At 39.3% G+C, this 26,226-nt stretch overlaps 1 protein-coding gene across 1 annotated transcript in view; it reads left to right on the forward strand.

Annotated features, from left to right (window-relative positions):
• The window catches only part of LOC124172836 (CD63 antigen), a 76,960-nt gene that overhangs the window by 29,986 nt on the left and 20,748 nt on the right, over window positions 1–26,226 (forward strand). Inside the window, exons 2-4 of the mRNA XM_046552329.1 lie at window positions 16,313–16,501; window positions 19,512–19,682; window positions 21,474–21,549. Of these exons, the coding sequence (XP_046408285.1) occupies window positions 16,313–16,501; window positions 19,512–19,682; window positions 21,474–21,549 (436 nt within the window). The remainder of the gene's footprint in view (window positions 1–16,312; window positions 16,502–19,511; window positions 19,683–21,473; window positions 21,550–26,226) is intronic.

The following is a 26,226-nucleotide window of genomic DNA, read 5'->3' on the forward strand; positions in this document are numbered from 1 at the left end:
ACGCCTCGCACGTACTCCGGGAGTAAGAATATTTCGATTTAGGCAATTCAAAAAAATAGGAAACCACCCTATTCGATAGAGTTGACCTTCCGTCATTACCCGTTAACATTAACGACGCAGAATAACACACAGCCATTACCATGTCTTATTCAACTAATATACTAATATTAACGACTTCCACCATATCCTGCCTTATTCCTTTCGATTTAGGCAATGAAAATGAAATGGGAAAGCACATTCTGTCGTCAGATTTTTGAACTAACTGGATTCGACAGCTCTGTAACCGAAACTACTTGACTCGACATTCGTAGCGCAAATCAAATTAACGAGGACTCGCACATTTCTTGTGCTATAATAAATCTTTGTTTTTCAATGGTTGCGATAAATAGGTTAATTCCAAGACTTCCAAAGCTTCTTATGTTAATGAACACTCTCGTTGCAATACGTTCTGTCTATTCATCCAACGCGTGACAGTAGAGAAAGTTCAGATATTGAGGTCAGGTTAGAGTTCCTCTAAATAGCGTGATTATCAATTTTGTTCTCATTGCCTATTTAGAGTTAAGGATAAGTCGACTGCGGATGGTGCCGACGCAATGACGGATTGGTGATGATATCGAGGACACCACCCTATTAGAACGAAATAAATTAAACACTTCAAAGACTTGCGATTCGACTTCATATCTCTTCGTATTTCATGAAGTAATTGTGTGAATGGAAATAAAATCATGGGGGACGTATTGGGTGCAACAATATCGCTTATGAAGATACTCACAAGGGGAATACACGACCTTCGGGTGGCCGATTGAGCTCAAATTTTCTTCTTCGGTAGATCACGGCTATCAATTAAATATGCCGGAGCAAGACGACGCACTTCTCAAAACTTTTCGAGAAAAAAGCAATTAAAAATCGTAAAAAAAACGGGTCTACGGTATATATCCCGTATTTCCTTACTTTCTCTTTACGACAGCGGTGGTCGAGTGGATGACTCAGGGTGTAAAGATGGCGAGTTCGATCCTCAATCTTGGTACTTTTTTTCATTATATTTTTCAAGGATTATATTGTTTTCATTTTTAAAGATTGTTTTCTTATCTTCGTTAGCTCAATGAAAATATTTTTAATTCATTTTTTAAATATTAATAAGTGCTGAAAGGGATAGGAAATGAAGCGAGGGCTATATAATAGCCTTTCCAAGGGCGATTTTGTATTTATTTCTTCTCTCTAGGTATATTAGGGTATTGCGAGTGTAAATTGTCTTCTGTAGGGGTGGGGTCAGAATAATGACATTTAAATTATTAATTGGGAGGGAAATCCACCCTATCGACGGATTATGCTTTCATTGGGAGTTTCAGAGTGGTGTTTACTATATTGTTAACGTCATTTCCAAAGTTTGAAATTGAAACAAAACAATAGGTAGTAGTGTTCTTAAAAGTAAATAGCTGTAAAAAACATAGTTTGATTATTCATATAAAAGATAAGATATTCATATATAAGATTCAGGCTTATTTTAGGCTTTAACTTTAACAATATTATTTAAAAAATTATTCATATTTTTTAGGTTAGGTCTTCAGAATTTATGGGGCGAATAGAAACAAATCATTTTTAGTGTTTTATTCACCCCGCAAGAAAATTTTTTCAAAGATGACCGGTCTGATCTCACAATTTATTTATCATAATTTAATCTAGTTAAATACGGTAATTGTCTACCTATTCAATTTGTTTACTTACAGTTATGTAACTTATTTTGTTTATGTACCTAATGAAATAATGTTGAGAAATAAATTTGTATTTATCCATTACAAATTAAAAATACCTATTGAACTGTTTCCATTCACCCCGATTCGTTTCAATAGAAAAAAACATGAAATTGAAGTACCGTTTCTATTCACCCCCATTTGCGGGGTGAAAAGAAGCACCATATTTTAATTAAATTTAATACTATAAACAAATAGGTATAACAGAAACCTGTGTTTGGGCAAAAAATTGTTTATATGGAACAACTACATATGTGCAAAATTTCAAACCAAAGTTGAAAATTGTTTCTATTCACCCCGTTTTACCGGTACTCATTGAATTTTTTTTCGAGGAAGAATAATTTTTAATTAGTTCGTCTATGAAAAATAATATGTCGTACTATCGGAATTTCCTTTTCCCATTTTCATGATTTGAGATGACATCGGTGACTGCAATGGCGCGGGAAATATCGGAAGAAATATACTCCACCTTTACTATTCTTCACGAATAGGAGTGGTAATGGTCAATTTTTATCCTCATTTGAAAAAGGCCGGTATGGCGCCCATGCGATGCCACTCCACGTGACGTCACAGGGACCTAGTTTCTATACGAGTAGATTGGAGTTTTACACCGTCTGAGATTACCAATGCATGCATGAGGCACAGAGCTCAGGGAAACATGTCTTAATAATCACCTATTAAAACTGCCTAAGGTGGGAAAGTTTTCTTCGTTTGATAAGGTATTAATAATCCTTATTTAAGCCAAGCGCTACCAGCTAGCAGGGTACTCAGCTACCTGCTAGCATCCTGCGTCGTATCAGAGCTCAGAGTCTCGCCCCAAGGTCCCCTCACTTGCGGCAGCGAGAACCAGAACGACGTCACACGGAGTTTTCCAAGCATTCATACTTAGCCGTCGCGTTTTCGCGTGCTTGAAATTTTTCACGTCTCATTTTATCGCGAAAAATAGATATCGTTATTTGAAAATCTAAAAGCGTGAAATGCGTACTCCAGGAGTAATAATCTTTCGATTTAGGCAATAAAAAATAATAGGAAACCACCCTATTGGTATAAAGAAAGTGTATTATCCACACTTAAGCCACATAACGGAGAGCCATAATGGCAACCCACTATGACCACAGTACGGCCACATTGTGGCCACAATTATTGTGTTGACTGGGTATCGGTATGTTTGAGAGAAAAATCCATTTTTCCTTTGTCTAGTTTTATATTCATAACTTGAATCTTCGCCTACTTTTCCGTTATTGACAGGGCGCCCTTTTAGAACCCCTATCCAATTCGCGTATCCTTACTATGAGACAAAATAATCCCTTGCTTCCTCGCGTGAAAATTACCATCTACACGCGGAGAGCGCAGCGACCTACGATAGTTGTCGGCTTCCGCTTGTTTATTTTTTGCTTACGCGACAGTTGTCATGGTTACGTTTAGCATAGGGGGAATGCATAGAGGAGGCCCAATTCCATCCCATTGTTGGATGATTTCTGTTGCCATTTTAGTCGCATTTTAATCGCTTTTCAAAATTGTCAACGGCGCGGTAATGAAGTGCAATGCGATACAATTTTTTCCGTATATTTTGCCGTGTAGAGTTTGTAATTTCAAGGAATATCATTGAAAAGTAACGAATTTGATAGATTACATCATCATGTATATATAAATTACGATTAACGCCCCAAATTATACATTATTTCCCCGTGAAACTCGGATCAATTTGTCCGTCAGCGACGCGAGTGGCGACTTTTGTAAACCCATTTAAATGCGCGGTGGGTGACAATATATTTTGAGGCCAACTTGACGATCCTCTTTTGTTATAGTTGTGGTTTCAATAATCCCTTATGCCTTGTCTACACTACAGACTTAACTTAAGTGACTTCACTTAAATATAATCTTAAATGTGGTGCGGTAGATACACTTGAGCTTCAAGTCGACTTCAGCACCGTGATTGTCTATATCGGGAAACAGTTATGTTGACAAATGAAGGTCTAGGAGAGCAGTTAGTGATTCTTTGACCCAAAGCGACTGTTATTTGAAATAAACTTCCAAACTCCGTGAATTAACTATTTTGGATTTAGAAGGTTAAAAGGAAAGACCGATTTCAGTTCCCGAGGGAACGCTATATGGCGAGAGGTGATGGAGCCAGAGGAATTTGGAATTACTAAGCGTGACTTCGTGGAATGACATATTCATAACGTAAACAACAACACTTATTGCTAGTCAAATTCCACTGCTTTATTAAAACCATTGATGTTAAATTTCAACCATTAATTCCTCCCACGTCTAATGAAATCGCCGCATCTTATCTCCCTCGGCATCCCTAGGACTAAAATTAAAGCCCTATGCAATTGTTTCAATAAGTGTGTGGGATGTTACTGAGTGCATTCGTTTAAGTTATTTTCGATTATGACAACATGGAAAATAAACTGTTTTACCGGATCCTCTGCCGTCGTCTCATTGTCAGTCTTAAAATTCCTTAAAACGTTTCTAAGTTTTATAAATCGAGTTTCACCGTGAGCAACAGGCATAGCAATTAGTTTTCACGGAAATAAAACCGACAATAAGATGAAAAACTCCACAAAATAAATTCGTCGATTTAATAACCCCAACATTAGAAATTAACTAACGAAATAGAACGCTCAATAACCACACCATAGAATACAGCACAACTTAGAACATAATCAACGGGATGATTCAGGAGTGAGATGGGTATTATCATAGATCTTTTATACCTACATGAAAGATCTATGGGTATTATGTGCCATTTACAACACTTGAAGAGCTTCAACCGTGCGGAAACAGTTGCCTACGCAATTTGAGTTGGGTTCTAAGATGACTTAAGTGGAGGCGTACTTAAATGTAGCTGGTGACACCTACCCTACCACCTCAAATAGAGAGCCAACTTAAGTAGTCACTTAAGTTACTAGTGTAGACCCGGCATTAGCTCTGCCGCGTGTAAATTCCCATCTTCCCGTTGAACCGCGGAGGGCGCACCTTCCCGTCGTCGCGTCGGCCGCCGCCGCCGCTTGTTTATTTCTTTTCCTGCGCGGCAGTTGTCATGGTTACGCCTAGCGCATGGCCTTGGGCGACACTCGTGACTGTGAATCATCTTGAAGTCACGAGTGTGCCTCACCGTTCAGTTCGTCCTTCCGTATAGACCGCAATCTCATCTGATTAAGACTACTCCGCGCTCCCGTTTGGTCAGTTTTTTTTAAATGACGCAAGGCGTGTTCAGAATTTGCTGCGTCATCTTCAATTTTCAAAGGATATTAGGCGAGTTACGAATGGTTTATGACGAAACAATAATTAATTATAATTTAGCACTGAAGGAGAAGTAAGTATATCGCAGCTTTGGGTTGGTCTCTGATTGAATATACGCGTAAGTTACGTCATCAGTTATTTTTCTGCATTAATTTAACTGCAAACTGAAGCGTATAAAGTATTGAGTGTATTGTTTCTTGAACGCATCGATTTCTTTTCCGGGGTTTAATTCTTAATTCCGTATTATCATAATCAACATTCACCAATCCTAAGATTGGTTTGACGCAGTTCTCCGCTTAATCTTGCTATTAGCTAATCTATTAACACCTACATAATTCTTTGTTTTTTTCATTTTAGAATTATAGTTATCACTTTGTTTCTTGAAGTTGTATAAGAATTTTTGTCGATGAGTGCCAAGAACATAAAGTTATCCTCTACACTATCTTATAACCGACGTTAGTAGCAGGTGCTGACCATAGTATTGTGAATCTTTACCCCAATGCCGGCCATTTTAAATACTTATGCTTTATTTCTTAGCAACCAACCTTCGATGCGAGGAATATGTTTTTAGAATCATTTTAAAGTATGAATTTTTCTCTTGTTTTTTTTTTCAATTGTTTATTTGTTTTCTACGAGCGTTGCGAGGACTATGGGATGAGGATTAATCACAAGAAAACTAAGGTAATGCGGTTTTGTAAAACATCACGAGCGAGGAATGTGAGACTTGTGATAAAGGTGCGTGGTGAAAAACTTGAGCAAGTTGAGCAGTTCAACTATTTAGGCGGTACGTTAGAGGAAAACTGATGCAGTAGTAAGGATATCAGGAAGAGAATTGCATTAGCAAAGGAGGCGTTCATGAACAGGAAGGAGGCTCTCGAGAGTTTCTGAGTTCGCTATTTAAGAATTTAAAGAAAAGGTTAGTGAAAAGTCTGATGTATAGTGTAGCGCTTTACGGTGCAGAAACGTGGACACTGAGGAAAGAAGACGAGAGATGATTGGAGGCATTCGAGATGTGGGTGTGGAGATGAATGGAGAAGGTGAAGTGAACGGAGAGAAGGAGGAACGATGAAGTGTTGGACATGGTGGGTAAGGGGAGACAGCTTTTAGATGAGATACGGAGGATACAGAAGGTATGGATGGAGCGAGTACTTGTGGAGTAGTCAGAGATGTAGAAATAAGTGCTGGACATGGTGGGTGAGGAGAGGCAGCTTCTAATATGAGATACGGAGGAGACAGAAGGTATGGATGGAGCGAGTACTTGTGGAGTAGACAGAGATGTAGAAATAAGTGCTGGACATGGTGGGTGAGGAGAGGCAGCTTCTAATATGAGATACGGAAGAGACAGAAGGTATGGATGGAGCGAGTACTTGTGGAGTAGACAGAGATGTACAAATAAATGCTATACATTGTGGGTGAGGAGAGGCAGCTTCTTATATGAGATACGGAGGATACAGAAGGTATGGATGGAGCGAGTACTTGTGGAGTCGACAGAGATGTACAAAGAAGTGCTGGACATGGTGTGTGAAGACAGCTTTTAGATGTGATACGGAGGAGACAGAGGTATGGATGTTGAAAACAGTGTTATAGAGGGTATAAATATTGGCAAAGGGGGAGAGGAAGGAAAATAATAGGATTAATAGATAGAATGAAAGGGAGTAGGCCTTATACTGTGAACTGAAGAGGGAAGTGCTTGATTGAAGGGTAGGCTCCCGGAATTCTTTCGAAGTAATCCATGGAAACCTACCTTAATCGGTAGAATACTTTAATAATAATTTATATGTAAGTACCACTTTCTTTTTAAAAAAATGGCAAACGATGATTTTTCAGGATTTTTCAGGATTTTTTAATAAGGATGGCGTACTTTTACGTCGCTCTAGTGATCATTTTTCTGAATCACAGGGTCACTCCCTCCGTCGCCTCTCGCTTCACTTCCGATATCACAGCTCGTTGTCATAGCACCCGCATCACGAAAATATATGTAGCGTGTTTATTTATCTATGTCGTTCCCACGATTGTCAAACGTTGCGCTGCAATCGCTCTATACGGGCATGCGTTGTGATTGGCTGATATGGGGTTTTAGTGACGGTTTTAGCGACGAAAAAAGCGACCGGACTAGTGATGACAAATAGCGATGGGAATCCTCATCGCGATCGCGAAAAACAATTGCCGGCGACGATCATTTTGCGCAGTGATCGCGATAGTGATCACTTTCACGACGAAAAAAAATGATCTTGTGATTCAGGCTTAAAATATATCATCCTAAAAATGTTCATTATTGTGACGGTATGCTTTCAAATTGGTAATTTTACAACGAAACGTAACTGTAGTCAAATTCGTCAGACAATATTTTCAAGTAAGAGCAATTTTTGATATTATTTTATCTGAATTAGACAAAGGTCTCCCGGGCTAAAAGTAAAATATGTACATATGAATAAGACTCATAGCTGATGGAGCGGCTTCAGAACCAAATCTTTTGAAAATTTCTCGTCAGAACGAGTCATCGGTATATTTCCTGAAATAAATGGATGACACGCTCTTCGACGTGTATGCGTGACTCACGAAATGTAGATAAGATAAATCGGATGTATCGTGTGAATGAGCAGGAATATCCATGGAGCTTTCTCGGCCTTTCGAAAGCACTGACCGCTGAACTGAAAACAAACCTGGTAACCATTGACTCCGCACGGAAGCAGTTGAAGTCAGTGTCCTATGGATTGCCTCATAATCAATGGCCGCGTTCAGCAGATACTCACCGGGATCAAGAGATCCCTCACCGGTGAGCGACCGGTCGTCGCGATCTGCTGAACGGTTGCTGAGCAGTGATCAGTCACGTGACCAAACAGCAGAAACATTCAAAATGGGCGGTAATGCGATTCCTGTGGAAGCGCTGGCGATTTTAATCGCAGGAGACGATGATACTGTGAACAATTTGTTCGGTTTAATTCAACGCGAGACGAGATTCTTCAAAAGAAATCCCTAAGCCGTACGCCTCAGAAGAAATAGGCCGCGGATTGAAAACTATTACGAACGGATAGTCCCTCGTTTTCAGGACGATAGCTTACTTAGTCGATGACAAACCTGAAGCCAGTTTTACTTGTTTTCCTTCAGTATCCTGAATTTCATGTGTCACTCCTCCGTACGCATATCTTTTTGCAACTACAGCACCAGAAGACGTGCTAGTACTGGGCGCAGTCATATTGATTCTCAACATGTTCCAACCAGTGATCGGTGATTTTCTCCGGTGGAAAAAATGCGTCTGATCAGTAACACCGGTGACGCCGGTGACCTACGAGAGGGCGTTCAGCGGAAATTGGCTCACCGGTTCCGCAACTGTTGAGTCTGCTGAACGCGACCAGATTGGAATGTCTGGAAGCGCTCTTTCCTAGTATTCAGCGCGATCATATCTCCGTTATCTTACGGATTTGACAATATTTTGGACTTATTCTCTGAATGATATCTTGAGTAGGCATAGTTTTATTCTGTATACGCACTAAGTTGAATGAGGATAAGGTAGTTTCCTTCATCAAAATAAAACTTAAGGCATCGATTGCGATTCGTTACCCACTATTAGTGTATTCATAATATGCCAATAATTTGGTTTTAGAAATCCCAGTTTATACGAATATTAATGGTCAATTTAACCCTCATTTGAAAAAGGCCGGATTGGCGCCCATGCGATGCCACCCCACGTGACGTCAAAGGGACCTAGTTTCTATACGAGTTGATATTAGTTTTACATCGTCTGAGAATGCCAATGCATTCATGAGGCATATATCTCAGGGAAACATCTCTCACTAATCACCTATTCAAATTGCCTATGGTCGGAAAGTTTTCTTCGTTTGATAGGGTATTAATAATCCATATTTAAGCCAAACGCCACCTGCTAGCAGCCTGCATCGTATAAGCGCTCAAAGCCTCGCCCCAAGGTGGCCTCAACCGGCGGCAACCGGAACCAGAATGACGTCACACGGGCTTTTCCCAGCATTCATACTTAGCCGTCGCGTTTTCGCGGGCTTGAAAATTTTCACTTTTCATTTAATCGCGAAAAATAGATATCGTCATTCTATCTAAAAATCTAAAAGCGTGAAATACGTACTCCAGGAGTAATAATCTTTCGATTTAGGCAATTGAAAAAATAGGAAACCACCCTAATGTTGCTGTAATCATTTATAGAGCTTTATCCGGTGTGGGTAGGTAATTGCCGTATGATGACAACACTAGCAATGAGCGGCAAAAATGGACATTCAAATATGTCACCCTGTGTATATACACTAATTATAATGCTCGCATATCCTGAAATACAAAAATTTCTGTTTCTTTTAAATAAAAGCTTAACACTCATTAAATTTCAAGTCATTTTTAATGATTAAAAAAAAATAGTTGTGCATTTACAATACAGGGCAACGTTAACATTTGAAAAAGTATGAAAAAGAACGCTGACAAGTAATGGATTACTACTTCAACGTCTAGTGTTAGATGGAATTGTAGTAAAAATTACAATCTATGAAGGTAATTAAACCAATGGACATTCAGGGACATGGAGATAATTATTGCTAACTCAAACACATTGTCCGGTGTGACGTATTGGTGATGGAATGGATTTTGACTTTATTGTTTAAAAAAATTATTGCGAGTTAACATTGCATTGTGGGAAATAGGGCCTTCAATTAGTTCTCCACCTCATTAATGTGAGGATATAAGTGTGTGTTCCGGGTTGCATACGACGTAAGGATACCGGAGCTATAGGGTAGTTAAGTTCATCAAAGAAAACGAAAGGCATTGATTGCGATTCCTTATCCACTGTTAATGTATTCATAATATACAAATTACTTGGTTTTAGAAATCCCAGTTTATACGAATGTTAATGGTCAATTTGAACCTCATTTGATAAAGACCAGATTGGCGCCCATGCGATGCCACCCCACGTGACGTCACAGGGACCTAGTTTCTACACGAGAGGATAGGAGTTTTACATCATCTGAGATTACCAATGTATGCATGAGGCACAGAGCTCAGGGAAACATCTCTTAATAATCACCTATTAAAACTTCCTATAGTCGGAAAGTTTTCTTCGTTTGAAAGGGTATTAATAATCCTTATTTAAGCCAAGCCTGCTAGCAGGGTACTCTGCTACCTACCTAGCTCAGGGAAACATGTGTTAACCCTGCAGGACTCGCGCCCCTTTTTGGAACACGAGTACTCGCGCTGAGCCTGTCAGGCTCTATATTCTTTTTGAGGTCCTCGCCTATGAAAGTCGATTATTTTTCCTCTCTTATTTGTTTAAATCAAACTAATAATGCTGAAATGGTCCATTTCATGAAAATCAAGTCCATTTAAGTCTGAAAAAATATGTAATTATTACTTCATATCGAGAGTGATATAAAATAGATGACCATTAGTTGTTATTGATTTATTGACTCGTAAAACCACTACACAGTGTTGGTATTAGGATAAAAAGAAGGCAAAATTAGCAATGAACATTATTCTGCAAGCATGCGCGTAGAGCCTGAGGGGCTCAGACCACGTGCATACGAAGCAAAGAATCATATTCCACCCTTATGATCGGTTGATCGGGATATTCTGCGCATGTAAAACGTAACCAAAAGAGTAAGGAAAAGGTAGAAAAAAATCTAAGCGCATTATTGAGGATTGGCCAAGAACTATTTAGAAAATATCAACAATGTGAGCCTAGCAGGCGCAGCGCGAGTTCCGGAGGGTTAATAATCACCTATTAAAACTGGCTAAGGTCGGAAAGTTTTCTTCGTTTGATAAGGTATTAATAATCCTTATTTAAGCCAAGTGCTACCTCCTAGCAGGGTACTCTGCTACCTGATAGCAACCTGCGTCGTATCAGCGCTCAAAGCCTCGCCCCAAGGTCACCTCACACGGCGACAGCTGGAACCAGAAATACGTCACACGGACTTTTCCCAGCATTCCTACCTAGCAGTCGTGTTTTCTCGCCCTTGTAAATTTTCGCTTTTTAGTTTAATCGCAAAATATAGATATCGTCATTCGAAAATCTAAGAGCGTGAAATGGATACTCCAGGAGTAATAATCTCTCGATTTAGGCAATAAAAATATAATAAGAGACCACCCTATTGGTACATATTTGGCGACTGCGTAACTTAAGAATCCCGCGTACAGCCTTTGCAGTTTCCAGAAAATTTTTATTCCGAAATATTTTGCTTAAGAGATAGTAATGGGTTTTTGTTTTCCTCCCGAAAAATGAGAGACCTAAAAATGCTGGGCGTAATTTTAATCCTCTCTTTCTTCCCCAACACCGCCACCTTCTTCAGCTCTCGTCTCCTCACCCACTTTAACCCCGCCCTCCCCTCGCTGGTAATATATCCTCAGAGGAAAAACACTCGTCCCAAATCAAGGCTGCCCCTTCCCCCCCCATTCCTTCCTTAATACGATAGATGTCCTCACTGTCACTTGTGTACTTTGTGTATAAATGTATGATGCATGCAAGATCAGTCACCTGACGATGTGACCAAGTTACGAAACCCGGGTCGTGCCAATTTAAAAAAATCTAAAAGTGTGAAATACGTACTCCAGGAGTAATAATCTTTCGATTTAGGCTATTTAAAAAATAGGAAACCACCCTATTGTTGCCGTAATCATTTATAGAGCTTTATCCGGTGTGGGTAGGTAACTGCCGTATGATGACAGCACCGGCAATGAGGGACAAAAATGGGCATTCAAATATGTCACCCCGTGTATACACACTAATGATAATACTCGCATATCCTGGAATACAAAAATTTCTGTTTCTTTTAATTAAAATCTAACAGTCATTAACTTTCAAGTAATTTTTCATCATCATCACTGGTCAACAATCCTAGGATTGGTTTGACGCAGCTCTCCACTCAGTTCTCCTATCAGCTAATCTTTTCACGCCTACGTATTCCTTCTCTTTCACATCTCTCTTTACTTGTTCCATATATTTTGTTCGGGGTCTTCCTTTTTCCATTCTTGCCTTCCACTTGTCCTTCGACGATTGTCTTCATCAGGCCATCATGTCTCAAGATGTGGCCTATAAGGTTGTTCCGTCTTCTTATTAAGGTTTTCATGAGGCTTCTCTTCTCTCCTACCCTTCTTAGGACTTCCTCGTTACTAACTCAGTCGATCCATTTGATTTTCATCATTCTTCTGTATCACCACATTTCAAAGGCCTCTATCCTTGCTTTCTCCGCTGTGGTCATTGTCCATGCCTCACTTCCGTATAGGAGCATACTCCAGATGTATGTTCTTAAAGTAATTTTTATTGATTGAAAAAAAAAATAGTTATGCATTTACAAAACAAGGCAACATTAACATTTGAAAAAGTATTAAAAAGAGCACTGACAAGCAATAGATAACTGCCGTCTGATGTTAGATGCAAATGTAGTAAAAATTACAATCCATGAATTCAATTAAACCAATGGACATACAGGGACATAGCGATAATCATTGCTAACTCAAACCCAGGTCGTGCCCATGGCCCTTCCGTGGTCGTGCCCATAATTAAATAACAGTGAACCTTACAAAGTTTTATTTCTTTATTTCCAATATGTAGAGGTTTCACAAAGTAAAGCCTGAAGTTATCAGTTGTCTTTCGTAAGGTATTTTGGTATTTGGCGATCAGCTCCTAAGGTCATTTGCGCATATTAGGAAAGGGTGGAGAAAAACCCAGTGTCGGCATTAGCCTGCTCTTAACAAAAGGCACCAAGAGGACCGCGACCAAGCGTCTCACCCGACGGATGGAGCGTTGCGCTTGAAATGTCCTCCATTAGATACTGAAGCAGGTTCATGTGGCTGCATTTTATGTCATTGACTTGATCAATATAACTCCCTTTCCACTCCCTCTTCCACCCTAAACCCCACAAACGCCACCCAACCCCCCTCTAACTAAATGAATCCGGTAATTATCTGCTTTGCTAGAAATTTTTCCATAAAATGCTTCAGCGCTCGCCGATTCTCACGTGTTCTTAGACTTTCAGTTATTGCCATCAGATGGCGAGGGGTCGACTTAAGCCCCTCGTTAAGAATGGGTTTGCACTGAGCGATTTGACTGAGCTAAGCCGGATGAGCTGATCCGAGGGTGTAGAACAGGCATAAAATGCAGACTGTTAAAATACGTTTAAAAAGACCGTTTAAAAACATTTCTGCAGCGTAAGGGTTAAAAAATATTTACACTATCTCGGTGACGAAATTGAAATTGAAAACAAAGTGTGTCTCAGTGGTCCCTAAAGGGACTGCAAGGCCATAAACAAAAATATTAGGTTGTCTGTTATGGGACGGCATGGAAGATAAAGGTTAATGTCCTCTTTGTATTTTATACCTATGTTCATGTAGCTGCATTTTATGTCATTGACTTGATCAATATAACTCCCTTTCCACGGCCCTCCCTCCCCCCCATGCCTTACGTCCAACCACATTTTCCCCCTCTCCTCTTCCACCCTAAACCTCACAACCTCTAGCTATATATTTCAGTAGTGTCTATTGTTTTTACATTACTCAACCTTTGTTGAAGTGAATCTCAAATCCTCAGTTGCGTTGAGAAGGGAATCTCGGATTCCGAAACCGGTATGCTTCTCCCGTCCAGGTGGCTGTTCCGTCGCTCAATTCCAAGGAATTCTCCTGGAGTATAACCCGTGGAGTAAGCATTGTGTGTGTGTGATTTCAAGGGATGGACCGATCCAGGATTTTTTCGGATTCCGATCTGATCCTTGATATTCGGAGCCAGATCTTTCAGATTGGATATTTTCGGATCCAAATGCATTTTCGAATTCCTGACGTTGAGATTCCCCCTATGATTGTTCAATCTCTTGGGAAGAGTCACACTATGTGCCAGTCGTATTTTGCCTTTTTTTTATTTTTCCATTGCTGAAATTCTCCTACATAACCTCTGCGAGAGCTTTCAAACAAAACGGTTCATGAGTAGGACAAGAATCGCATGCAACAGTGAATTCGAAGATAGCATCGGAACCCTTTCCAACCTAATTGCATTGATTGATTGATTGATTTGGGCGTTGCATTCTCTGAAGCTAATATCTAAAATTTTGGATCCAGATCCGATGTCTTCCACGACTTTGGATTCGATGTATCCGATGAAGGGCAATATCCGCAGAGATATTTGGATCCGAGGTATCCGATCCGACCATCCCTAGCAAATAGATCTAGTTGTAGTTGAGTGAAACGAGTTGGTGTTTGTAAGAGTTTTAGCGTTAGTGATTGTTTTGTGAATTTGGTGGTCTCTAGTTAGATAGCCTGAAAAACTGAAGCTATTACTGAAAATTTCGGATTCAGATCCAATGTCTTCCACGACTTTGGATCCGATGTATCCGATGAAGGGGAATATCCGCGGATATTTGGATCCGAGGTATCCGATTTGACCATCCATAGTGATTTCTTAACTGAAGCAGCCTTTGCGAGACCTCCACAAAACCCTCATGAAGGTTCCTTCAGAGTTAAGCGAGTGATAGGGTGTGAGGATACTCAACGGAAGCAGCCTTAGCGAGGCCCCCGAAACCCTCTCGAAGGTTCCTTACTGTTTGAACGAGTGTTTTTGAAGGGTTTCCGGTTGAGAGGCTGGGGTTGGTCACTGCTGCGCAGGGCCGGCCTTAGCAGGTGCGGGGCTAGGGGCGAACCTTAAGTGCGGGGCCCTTCACTTAAAATATCACTCACACAACACAGTACTGTACTGACAAACGCAATTGCACAATAAAAATTAGTGCATTATTATTCCTTTTTCATTATATTATTTTTTGTCTAGCACGGACTTAACAATACAGTAATAGTTGAAATTGCGTTTTCGAAACTATCGTTTATTTTAATTTTTTTTTTCACAAAGCGCGGTGCCCGGGGCGGTCGCCCCGCCCTAAGGCCGGCCCTGATATCCTCTTTTGTAATATTTGAGCATAAGACTTTGGCATTTAGTTGTTTCATAACTGCTAACATTTCTTTTCAGTAATTAACTTTTCAATTCCTTATTTGATGAATATTTTTTTCATTCCGAGTTGTCTACATCCACGATTCACGGTTAGAAAAAACATAACACAGTGGCAAGGGTGGAAAGCTGGCCAAAGAACGATTGACCGTGTGTTTCTGTGTAAGCGCTGATGGAGAAAAAGAGGCACCCTTGGTGATTGGAAAATCTCTTCGGCCAAGATGCTTCAAGAATACTTATATGACAATGTTGGGTATATCTTGGTATGCAAACAGTAAGGCATGGATGACTTCGAAGATTTTTGAGGATTGGCTAAGTTGACCTTAACACGTTGCGTACTGGGTTATTTAAATTCCAAAGGAACGCCTATTTTGGGAAATATGTGCCTATTAGGGGGTAATGCCTTTGGTTTAAACATGGTTAAAAAGCTAATGTTTAGAATATGACTTTACCCAATCAAACGTTATGATGCATCAATTCATTACGAATAACGTACAACAACTGAAAACGGACTAACGAATACGTATTGTACGCTTTCAAATTGTTTAGGTTGACGTGCCTAAATGACGAGAATCTTCGTCATCTATCCGGAACGTTCGGGAAAAAAATGACGAGAATTCTCGCCATCCGTACGCAACGTGTTAAGGCCATTGAGCTCACACCTTTTTATCCATCAATACAACTATGTACGACGCTAATTCAATCTAATTTCTTCGGCAGGTAACTGGTATAGTGTTGATAGCGGTTGGATCCACAGTCCTCAGCTACTATAGGTGACATTCGTGATCGCGTATATTTTGCATGTTATTCAAAAAAGACAAAACACAAACGGAATTCGGGTGATATTTCGTGCAATGTAGCAATATCACTGCTGAAGGTGTACTTGAATTAAACAGCACTCAAACGAAAAAAAACAATTAGAAAGAAGATCTTACTAGTTTAATTGAAAGCTAATTGATGATGTCTAGTCAACTTTTTGAAAAATCTCTCCAATGAAGGCTTTCTTCTTCTCTTGATGAAGGAGCCTATAGCAGGCAGTCTCTCTCTCTCAAATAAATCACCTAGATTAGAGTCAACTACCAGCAATTCCCTTCATCGTATACGTTCGTATTGTTCGCATATACTGCCATTTGAAACAATTGAATGTTGGGATGCGCAGTAAACATCGGGGGAATTTTTAAAAAATTCAGACCAACATCCAAAAGTCCAAATTTAGCTTACAGAAGCCAAGTAAAAGGTGTCAATTTTGAACGTATGAAAGTGCGAATTGTACGAAAGTCGAGGACCGCCTGTACTTATTTTCATGTGGCTGCATTTTATGTCATTAACTTGATCAATTCAACTATGTAGGTGGCTAATTTGATTTTTATTTCTTTGGCAGGTAACCGGTATAGTGTTGATAGCGGTTGGATCCACGGTCCTCAGCTACTATCGCGAGTACGATGTCTTCCTCGAGTACAGGTACATCAGCGCGGCGCAGCTCATCATTGTGGTCGGCGTGATTGTGCTCATTGTGGCGTTCTTCGGGTGCTGTGGTGCAGCCAAGGAGCATTACTGCATGACCATGACGGTAAGTTCTAGATGTAAATGAATACAAGGTTCATTTGGAAAGTAAGTTCCATTTTGAAATTATGAAAGAGCAAGTACAGATACCTCAAAGAATTTACTGTCCAAAACCAGGACATTTTTACACCACAGTGGAGCCCCGCTAATCCGAAATCCGGTAATCCGAAAATCCGCTTAATCCGAAATCAAAATCAGGAAAAAACTAAACTTATACAAGGTAGGTTGTGCTGCTACCTATCACATTTCTTTGCAACTACGAACTCAAGCGGTAGCCGTGTAGAGCGTTGCCGCACGGCATACATAATGAAGTTGGTTGTTTCTCATACCGTATGGACGTGAAACGGCGTTTCGGCGATTAATTTATGTAGTTGCACGTTGTATTTAATAATTTATCTTTAAATTAATAGCAGTCCGCTTAATCCGAAATATTCGCTAATCCGAAATGTCCCAATTATTTCGGATTAGCAGGGCTCCACTGTATTAAAATTCACTAACTCTTGATTAACTTTGTGGTATTCTAATTTAAGTTTCCTTGGATATTACACAATTATTTATGCCGTTGCTTTTTTACATAATTTGACCCGGGTTTCGATGAATTATCATTATCTTCTGGCGTAAATTATGATAATCAATAATTGATCAATTTCTGCTTTTTATCCTTCAACTACCTTTCCATCGTTTGAAATACGCACTCTACAGGAATACAAGGATTTAAAGTAGGCAAATTTAAGGGAATAAAACTTTCCAAAGTATTTGCGATTGAATTAGATTTACAAGTACAGAGTTCATCATTGGACCAGTCAAAGGACGGGGTTTAGGAATGGATTAGGTGAAATGGAGGCTTAAATTGATGTGCAAAATGCGACAAGATTAAAATCAAAAAAATAAAGAAAAGTAATGTATTAACGCAATTCTGATACAATGAAAAGATTAACACCGAGTGGAATACATATTGCTAAACTACTGTATGGTCGTAGAGCGTCTACTGTACTTTTTAAACTATTTGTAACGATTTATCACGCATATACTACATCGTCGCTTTCAGTATATTGGATTGTTACTTTGATACCCATGCCTACCCACAATTCTTTGAGATAGCTATAGTCATTACTTAGTATCGTAAGTACATAGACAAAAAGAAAATCAAATTAAAGAGAGGGAAGCTGTATTTAAAACAGCTTGGTCACACCCCATTCCCGAGTTTTATGTACGTTAAGATGTTATTCAATGCTTCAGACGATTTAATCACACAAGATATGCATCCGAATGATGATAAAAAGATTAATTTATTCGCAGGATGGGTCGTCACTAATGAAGGCGAGTCTCGCATTCCTCTCGTTGGGGAATAATTGATCAAGAGTTATGTTAAAATTGATTAGTAGAATTACTGCCTAAAATGGTTTATCTACAAACGTTGAATTTGAAGACATTTAGACCGTGACAACCTGGAAAAAAACAGTGAATTTTATTATTTGGTTAAAGCGGGAACCCTGTTTTTTTTTTAATAAATAAAGAAATAAATAAAAACCTTGTGGTCATATGGTCACCATGTCCACAGTGTTAACGTACCACCTTAAACAGGGTTCCCACTCAACCGTGAAAACCTTAAAACCGTGAATAAGCCGTGAATTTAGTCTACCGTGAAAAAACCTGTAAATAGCCGTGAATTTCTTCATAAAACCTTAAAAATCTCTCAAACTTGATTTTAGATCTACAATTGACGGTTCAAAAGAAAAGTAGGTCAGTCACTCGCAGATGCTGTTCATGAATTTATCTGCATACGTATATTCGAAGCGCAAATATTGGTCCGTGTGTCATGACGACACACAGACCCTAAGGCTGTGATTGGACGACCTTTAACCAAAGTGATCATTAACCTTGGCGAGAAATCAGACACCTCTTCACTTCCCTGTCACCCTCCATTTTCTCACTCACAACCTTTAGCCGGTCCTAAATTTTGCTAACGATAGGCGACGTCATAATAGCACTTTCATTCAGGGTTGATTGATTTAAATCACTTTGATTTAAATCACGATTTTAATCACTTGATTTTTATTTTTTTTAAATCAGGTGATTTAAATCATAATTTGATCTATATGTTTGATTTTTAAAGAGTCAAGAAAAAGAAGCTGTAAGTGTATAATTTTGATATTTATTTCTTAATTAATACAATGAATCGACAGTTATCAGCACAATGGTGGCTCTTAAATAGAATTGATACTGTAGGAATGCATGTAACATGAAAATTAAAAAAAATGTCTTTGGTTAGTATACTAGTGTATCCGTTGAAAAAAAATTGTTTTCTGATTTAACTTCTAACCGTAGGCTCCATACAAAGTTGCAATTACAGAATTTTTCTAAACTTCATATGCTTTAGAACCGCATAATATTGCACATTTGATACTTCCAATGGCAATTTTATATTATGCTGGTGTAATTTTTTATTTGATACCATTGGCATTTCCATAGTTCTCTCCCCTGATTGGCTAAATGTTGTATTACGTTTAGAGTATGTTGCCTCTTATTGTTTCTGCAAACGATCATTCTCCAATATATGCTGCCCAAATAGTTAGTTTTGCAAATAACTGAATTTTTGATGAATGGAGAATCATAAAAATATCATTTAAATCAATAAAATCCGATTTAAATCAAAAAAATCAACAAAAATGATTTTTTGAAAAAAATCATGATTTTTATCAACCCTGCTTTCATTGCTGCATTTTGCATTCCCGGCGTTCATCATGTTTGCTATATTTTTAGTTAACGTGCGGCCAGTGATTTTTCTGTGATCAATATTTCTTCCTAAAATGGCTCTTCAACAGACCGTGAATTTGAGGCAATTTAGACCGTGAAAACCTGGAATAAAACAGTGAATTTTATTTTATAGTGTGAGCGGGAACCCTGTTATTTTTTAATTAAATAAATAAATAAAAACCTTGTGGTCATATGGTCACCATGTCCACAGTGTCAACGTACCACCTTCTTTATCTGTTATGTTTTTTTTGTGTTTTTAGTTTGCCGGCTTGCTCATCTTCATCTGCATATTGGAGTTGGCTGGTGGCATTGCTGGCTACGTTTTGCGCAACGAGGCAGCTGATTCGCTGAGGGAATCGATGATCAAGGATCTGGAGGAGGCCAAGAGCGACCACACTAAGATGGAGGAATGGGACAAGCTTCAGGTCGAGGTAAAGGCGGACATGACCCATACGAGTGTACGGTGAAACCTCTTGACATCGTAATGGAGGGGACCAAAATTTGGGCAATTTGATGTTTGGAGGTTCACCATGGAAAGGTTTCAGTGATAGGCACCATTTTTTCATATCCTTTGGAAATGAATCTCTTTTAAACCATTATATTCATGTGTTTAAACAAACATGCATGCATTAGTGACGATATATTTATTACTTAATGATAACAGAAAGTGAGTGCTATCGCATGATTTTTACCATGATTCGAGATAAAACAATATGATCACTCTTAATTCAACAGTCACTAATAATGATTAGAATAGTTCGGGTACCTTTTTTCTTATTTACTGTTTGGTATGCTCTCATATTGAACAAAATGGCCACAACTAATGATTAACGTGAAAATTATAGCATATTAAAGGTGTAAAAGAAAAAAAAATTAGTGTGAAATATTTATCGCTGAAAATGTAATTCCATGTTCGTAATCACACTGCATTTATGGTCTCTAGTTGTCTCGGTGCGATTTATGAAGGTAGTCAGGCCGTCTTGGGGGGTATCTCCTTGGTATGATAAGTGGAGGTTTTATGAGATAAAGAGGTTCACTACAAAGAGGTTTGCCTATAAATTTACATGTAAATCTGATGGGACCGTAGGGGTGGTATGAAGTATGGAGGTTTACATTGTAAAGAGGTTCACTAAAAAGAGGTTTGCCTATAAATTTACATGTAAATCTGACGGGACCGTAGGGGTGGCATGAAGTATGGAGGTTTATGATCTAAGGAGGTTTACTACAGTGAGTCCTCGTTTAACGTCACCTACCGTTCCTGAAAAATGTGACGATAAACGAAATGACGTTAATCGAAGCATAATATCCCATAAAAACAATGTAAAAATTGAATATTGGTTCCTAGACCTCACAATTCCTATGCGAAAAAATTTTTGCGTATCATATCTGGGGCATTTTTTACAATGGGAATGCCAAACTATGGCATAAATAGGAGTTCCTGTCTTCATCGACGACAATAGCAGCAGTGATGTAAATCCTTCTCCATTTTTGTATCTTCCCGCGTTTGCCTTTCAGCTTCGCTATAGTGCGGTCCAATGAATGCTACCAGATGCTACAGACCGGGGATCCGGTGCTCCGGTCCGTAGGCCCTACCCAAGGTGCGTATAATAGGCACCTAGGGTAGGGACTATTATACGCACCTTGGGCCCTACCCTCGCTACGAGAATTTCTTTTCGGACCGGTAAGGAGCGAAATCAAAATGGCGCAAATGAGTGAGGGCGGGCAAACTGGGATTATGAAATCGAAGAGATGGTTTTAATTGCGAATTGAGGCGGGCGGGCGTCGCCTGTGCATCATCACCGCTGAAACATCGTTGCAGTAACAGGAACCAAAATTATTGTGAACATTTTTCTCTTGGACATTGTCGTGGAAATGTCTCTGATGCTAAAATTTGCCAAAACCGTAATCGCATTTAACAATATACACACCGTTTTACACTTTGAATAGACTGACCGTATTACCGCCCACGAAACAAACAACCTGTAACGCCTGCCTCTTCGCCTCTTTTCTCGCGCGAAATTTAAAATACGTGACGTTATCGCGAAGCGAAGGGGCGATAAACGAATCACGGTCATAAAATTTTCGTGACGTTATCGCGAAATGACGTTAAACGGGGTGACGTAGAACGAGGACTCACTGTACATAGAGGTTTTACTGTATATTGGTTGAGAATTTTTAAGCACCTCCAACAATGATTATTTCTTGTTTTCTCCATTGCGCAGCTCAAGTGTTGCGGTGCCATCAACTCTACTGACTGGGGGATGGAGCTGCCAGTCTCATGCTGTGGTGTGTACCCTGGTGAGTTACTCTTTATTTTCTTACCTCATTTGTCGGCTTCAGCAAAGTTACGACTCTAACATCTTTTACCGGGGAAAAAGTATTATCAGTCACCCTGGTTACTTTCAACAGCCCGCTTAGCTGAAAATAAAATTTACTAGAGTAAAATAGTCTTTTACCTGCACAGTATATAATTATTATAGTGGTATCTTCTATATTATTTCTTCTGTATAGATACCTTTTTCTCAACTTAAATGCAACCAAACTCTACAAATCAGGTACCAAAATGCACAGAATTTATCAGAGAACACGCGACAGCAAACCTTACTTCCTAAATGTTGCTATTGTTTCCTAAAATTGGTTTTTACATGATTTTAAAAAAATAAAAATAATAAAATATAAAAACGAAAATCTGTAAATATTCCTGACTTTAACGGCGCACGAACTGATACATTTCTTCATTTGCAACAATGTCTCGCATTCTTTAAATAACTTTTATCAAAATGCGGCTGATTCCACATTCAAGTCTCCTGTTGATACCTAAGTATGAGTCATCATGTGCGTTTAACAGAGGATAGTGTAATTACTTCCAATGTTGTGCTTAAAGAGGTCCTCTGACCTCAATTTGTGCATGAACATTCCAATTAAATTTGTACCTAAGACCCTGCCTTTTTTTTCTACATTTTAAAATTAGAAACGCGCCTATCCCTCTGTGGACCTGCATTGAAAAGAGCGGGGGAAGCCCTCATGGGAGCGGGCGCAGCACCCTCATACTAGTATTTAATTTTATTATAGGCAACGAAAATCTAGCAATTACAGGAATTAAGTATATACAGTGAAACCTCGATATAACGACACCCCACGGTGCACTGATAAACACTCGCTATAGCGAATTGTCGCTTTACCGGAGGTGAAGCAAATAATAGCCAATATACCTGTTGCAAACAGATATACAGGAACAGGAGTGGTGCGGCGACAGATAAACATCTATCCGATAAACGTAAGCATAAATCCAGACGAAAGGCGATGTTTTTTTGCATCACTAAATTTCCTTACTCAAATAACGACCAACTATTCGACCAATTTATAAGCGCCGCACTGAATAAAAATCATGCAAAGCATTGTTTCATCATCATTATATTTATCGAACGACAGTTTACCACATAAATTTGAGACTGAGCACTCCATTAACTTCATTTCTAACAGATCGCTAGCAATTACAGAGGTTAAGGAGTCTTCATGAAAGTCTTCCGGCGGTGAAACCCTCGCTATGGCGAGAGCCAACACCGAAAGGGATTCGTAAAAACGAATTTTTTAACACGCTTGTTATAGGGTCAATTGACGGTGCATCGGCTATCTCTCGTAATATCGGGAGTGTCGTTATAGCCCGTACTCGCTTTAACGAGGTTCCACTGTATTCAAGGATATTTCCACTAGTATAGTGGCTTACAGACAGTCAGCGTTTTAAAAATTTATTGAAGTATCGCGAGTGATAAGAACAATCCAATAACAATCATGTGCTAAATGCTGGTGATTGCAGTAGGGTTTTTTACTTCATAGAATACTGCTCACCCATTTGGTCTACCGCCTGCCCCACTACTCTAAACTTGCTCAACCGTCCTGCAAACTTCTTTCTTGCTGTTGCCCATCATCGAATCCCCACACTTAGATATTACGCCTGTGACGCCATCTGTTCCGTAAACAGAGGTATACAGTAGAACCTCGTTAAAGCGAGTACGGGCTATAGCGAGACCCCCGCTATTACGAGAGATAGCCGATGCACCGTCAATTGATCCTCTAATAAGCATGTTAAAAATTTCGATTTTACGAGGCTCTTTTGGTGTTGGCTCTCGCCATAGCGAGGGTTTCACCGCCGGAAAAACTTACACCAGGACTCCTAAATCTCTGTAATTGCTAGCGATCTGTTAGAAATGAAGTTAATGGAGTGCTCAGGCTCAATTATGTGGTAAACTGTCGTTCGATAAATAAGTAGTTAATTTTGGTGAAAATATTGTGGCATTAGCATTCTGGAATGCTTGATCTTCTTTTGTTCCTCGGGCGGCAAAAAGCAGTCGTCAGCATACCCGCACGTCCATGAGTTGCATGAATAGAAAGCATTTGATGGAACACACCATGGCCAAAAAAACACCAAACACGTCTAAGCGAGAAAATAAAAATAAAGGAGTAATATGAGGTATATTGGCTATTATTTGCACCACCTCTGGTAAAGCGACAATTTGCTATAATGAGTGTTTATTGGTGCACCGTGGGGTGTCGTTTTATCGAGGTTCCACTGTATTTAGTTCTTGTAACTGCCACCGGAGGGCGTAGTAGTATTACGATGTTCAGTTTTGCGTGTGTGTGTGTGTGTGTGCCTACGACGAGTCGTGGTAATTCTCGAAGTCAGTTGAGTCAGTGAGGCAGTCAGCGAGTGGAACTCATGGTGAAAGTGTGTGGTGCCAGCACTTGCCCCGACCACTCCCCCGCCCCCCAAGTGTGCGCACGTGTTGGCCAAACGACAGGCAGGAGGATTTGCTGACTGACCGATGGGTGAAGTTGACCCCACTATTGTACTGATTTGTGAAAGTCATTATTATTCATTGCTTTCTTGATATTGTTAAGTTGAGAATATATGTATTTTTTTTTTGAATGTTTAAAAACTGTTTCTCTGGTCCTTCGGGTGATAGTTGAAGGAACATAGTTCCTTTTGTCCCGCAACACTATCCTTTCCTCCCTCATGATATCTAACATAACAAGCCGCCGTGTCTTATCTGACCTCATGTTTCTGCATAGAATCTTTAGCGGTTCTCTACGGACAAACGAAATTCTCCCTCTTTTCCGTTTTCATATTCCTCCTCGCCCCTTACGAAACAACTCTCTGCTTCACATTCCGCGATTCCGTCTCTCCATCTCTCAACGCTATCTGTTCTACCAAATTCCCTCCTTGATTAACTCCATAGCTTCAAAAATCCCTTCCCTGGACCTATATTCCTCTGACACTAGTTACAAAGCCACCTTAAAACGCCATCTGAATAATTCACCATTGTCTAATCAATAGTGCCCCTTCTTACCCAGTGAGAAATGGGTGGTGGAATCCACGTTGAGTGGTGGCTATTTGGTGGTGGTGGATATTGAGTGGTTGGACCCACGTGGAATCCACGTTGATTTCAAGTGGATTTGTGGTGATTAGCATAAAATGTTAAACAGAATTTCTAATTTGTGGAACTTAACCCTCTGGTGACATTGCGTCATTTATCATCCTGAAACCACGCTAGTTATGTGAAAATGTATCGCACATTCTATTTTTTTATATAATTCGTGGAAAGGCAGCCATGAGAGCACATGAAAAATCGTAGACACATATATAGAAGGTTTAGATATAGAGTGGTTGAGGTTTTAATGGTTTTAGGACAGCACCTACTGCTGTTTTAATTTTTCCACCAAATTTCCACGTGGGTTCCACGTTGATTCCGCGACCAAAAACACGTGGTATCCACGTTACATCTCCACGTGGATTCCACCACCCATTTCTCACTGGGTATTAATGAAATTTGCTCCAGGGAAATCTAGTTGCAGAAGATAATAATGTTCTAAAATCCGGCAAAAGTCAAGGGTTATGATTAATCGTCACCATTTTCATGAGGAAACTCATAGTTTAGAAAGGCAGAATGTACTGTTCCAAAACAATTGGACTAAGACACAATTAGGTCTAAGAGATCCTTTCGGAGATTCAAATATGGTGTACTTGGTTTTGCTGCTGCAGATATCTTATTTTTGGTTTGAGTTGTTAAAAGTTAATATTAAAATGTGTGTTTGGTACATTTTATTTATTTTAAAAAATTATGTAAAAAGTGTTCATTATTGCTCTATAGTAGCCATCTTAAAAGAATTAAAAGCACACTTAAGACACCTTTAAGGTTTTTAAGAGCTTAAGGATCCAGATGCTCAAAATACATATATTAAAGCTGCAAATTCATTGATGACTTATTGATTGACACAAATTCACAGCCCAAACTACCGGGCCGATCGAGATGAAATTTTCGGAGGTAAAATTAAAAAAAAATTCATCGGGAGGAAAAATCCCAAATTTCGAAAATGTGCGATACTTTTCGATATATATCGAGTTGAATTAACATGGCAGCCTTATGGGACTAAAACTGTTTCCTTAATTACGACATAACTAGGCGTCTCAGGGTAATCAACTCATACTGACGTAAACTACAATTTTTGTTCGATTTTTTGATACCTTCGTTATTCTTCGAACTCTTTCGATCACTGTCGAAATAATTTTTGAAAATCGACAATGCTTTTCTTATGGACCAACTTTGGAATTTTCTTTGACCCACTTGCAAAAGTAGTAGGACCGTCGCCGCCTAATACAATTTATCTAATTTTTTACCTGATTTTTTGGTTATCTCGGAATTATCGTATGTCGAATAGATTCCGAGTTATTAGCATTATCGAAATAACATTGTCGAGATAGGACGATCGATAAATATCGATTTGAGAGCTGGCGCTTCAAAATTAAGCTATTCAGCTCAAAAAAGCATGCCTACAAACGTACCTTCGGTACGTCCAGGTTTTCATTTTTATTTAGATTTCGTAATATTTAACGAGTTATTTCATTCCGAATTTTTCCCAAATTATTTTCTTGAGCCCGCGGCAATCGCCGCCATTCCTCTCCGCCAAACGGGCGGT

The sequence above is a fragment of the Ischnura elegans genome (assembly GCF_921293095.1).
Source record: "Ischnura elegans chromosome 13 unlocalized genomic scaffold, ioIscEleg1.1 SUPER_13_unloc_3, whole genome shotgun sequence".
NCBI lineage: Eukaryota > Metazoa > Arthropoda > Insecta > Odonata > Coenagrionidae > Ischnura > Ischnura elegans.